Source organism: Propithecus coquereli, unplaced genomic scaffold (assembly GCF_000956105.1).
Source record: "Propithecus coquereli isolate 6110/MARCELLA unplaced genomic scaffold, Pcoq_1.0 Scaffold95, whole genome shotgun sequence".
NCBI classification, from domain to species: Eukaryota; Metazoa; Chordata; class Mammalia; order Primates; family Indriidae; genus Propithecus; species Propithecus coquereli.
The window spans coordinates 418,475-419,858 of NW_012155840.1; the positions used below are offsets into that span (position 1 = coordinate 418,475).

At 36.1% G+C, this 1,384-nt stretch overlaps 1 protein-coding gene across 1 annotated transcript in view; it reads left to right on the forward strand.

Annotated features, from left to right (window-relative positions):
- Positions 1-270: 270 nt before the first annotated feature.
- TYRP1 (tyrosinase-related protein 1) overlaps positions 271-1,384 on the forward strand; it is a 15,105-nt gene continuing 13,991 nt past the window's right edge. The window contains exon 1 of the mRNA XM_012665024.1: positions 271-398. Within this exon, the coding sequence (XP_012520478.1) occupies positions 356-398 (43 nt within the window). The 5' untranslated portion in view covers positions 271-355. The remainder of the gene's footprint in view (positions 399-1,384) is intronic.

Below are 1,384 nucleotides of genomic sequence, written 5' to 3' on the forward strand. Positions count from 1 at the left end.
ACAAGAAGAATATTCTTCTTTTCTACCCGTCCCCACAAAGCAGATGTTTTCATGTTTGAATTTTTTGTATCCCTAAAGTCAGGAGAAATCTTCTGGACTTAAGTAAAGAAGAAAAGAACCACTTTGTCCAGGCCCTGGATATGGCAAAGCACACAACTCACCCTTTATTTGTCATTGCCACCAGGAGATCAGAAGAAATATTGGGGCCAGATGGCAACACGCCACAATTTGAGAACATTTCCATTTATAACTACTTTGTTTGGACACACTACTACTCAGTCAAAAAGACTTTCCTTGGGGCAGGGCAGGAAAGCTTTGAAGTGGATTTCTCTCATGAGGGACCAGCTTTTCTCACATGGCACAGGTACCACCTGCTACGTTTGGAGAGAGACATGCAGGTATGTAGGAAACCTTTCAGTTTTCAGACCCTTTACAGATGAAGTGCCTTGTTGGTAAGTCATCTTAATTCACTGCTTTTCCAAATGGTCAGAACGTGTGATGGCAAAGCAGCTTCATGTTATTCATCTGCCTCTGACATTCAGTTAAGTTTCTCCCTGTTTTGATTACTTGTTAATGAATCTTTATCTTTTGTGAAGTGAAAAGCAGGTAATAGGCATAATGAGAAAGCCAACTGAGGTATTTGTCGGTGTGAATTAAGAGTTTGAAAATATCCTACAACTCTATAATTTAAGACATGACTCTCACAAAATCCCTTCTCCCCTAACCAAAAGCAAATGCCCCCTCCTGGTCTGGATGATACAGGTATGTAGATAATTCTCAGTATTCCCAGTCCCAAATGTATATTTCGTCATTCCACTTGATTCTTTCCAATATGGCATAGGGTTAAACCATGAAAAAAAATTCCTTTCCATTTAGATTGCCATATTTTCACTGAATTACATTTTTTTCCATGCCCCTATCACTTTGGTGCTTACAGAAGAAACCTATTGAAAAATCTTACATCACTACATGAGATGACAAATATGTTAATTTGACATATCTTGACTGTCAAGATTAATCACATTACCGTGTATATGTGTACCAAAATACCATGTTGTACACCTTAAATATATACAATTTGAAAAAAAGACCAAAATATCACATCAGTCAGGTATTATTTTTAATGAAAAAACATTGGCCATTTCTGGCATAAAGTGAACCTCAATGTAAGCAGTTATTTCATGCTTATTTTTCAAGCAGATATGCTCAAAACACATTAAAGTATCTAGTAACATAGATACCTTTTCTTCTTTCTTTTACCAACTTCTCTGTTTCATGAGAAAAATGATTGCTATTTTAAAATAAGATTTTACATGATTCATTTCAACTAGGAAATCTACAAAGTAAACCTGTTTCCCATGTGAAATAACAGCAATGGATTTCT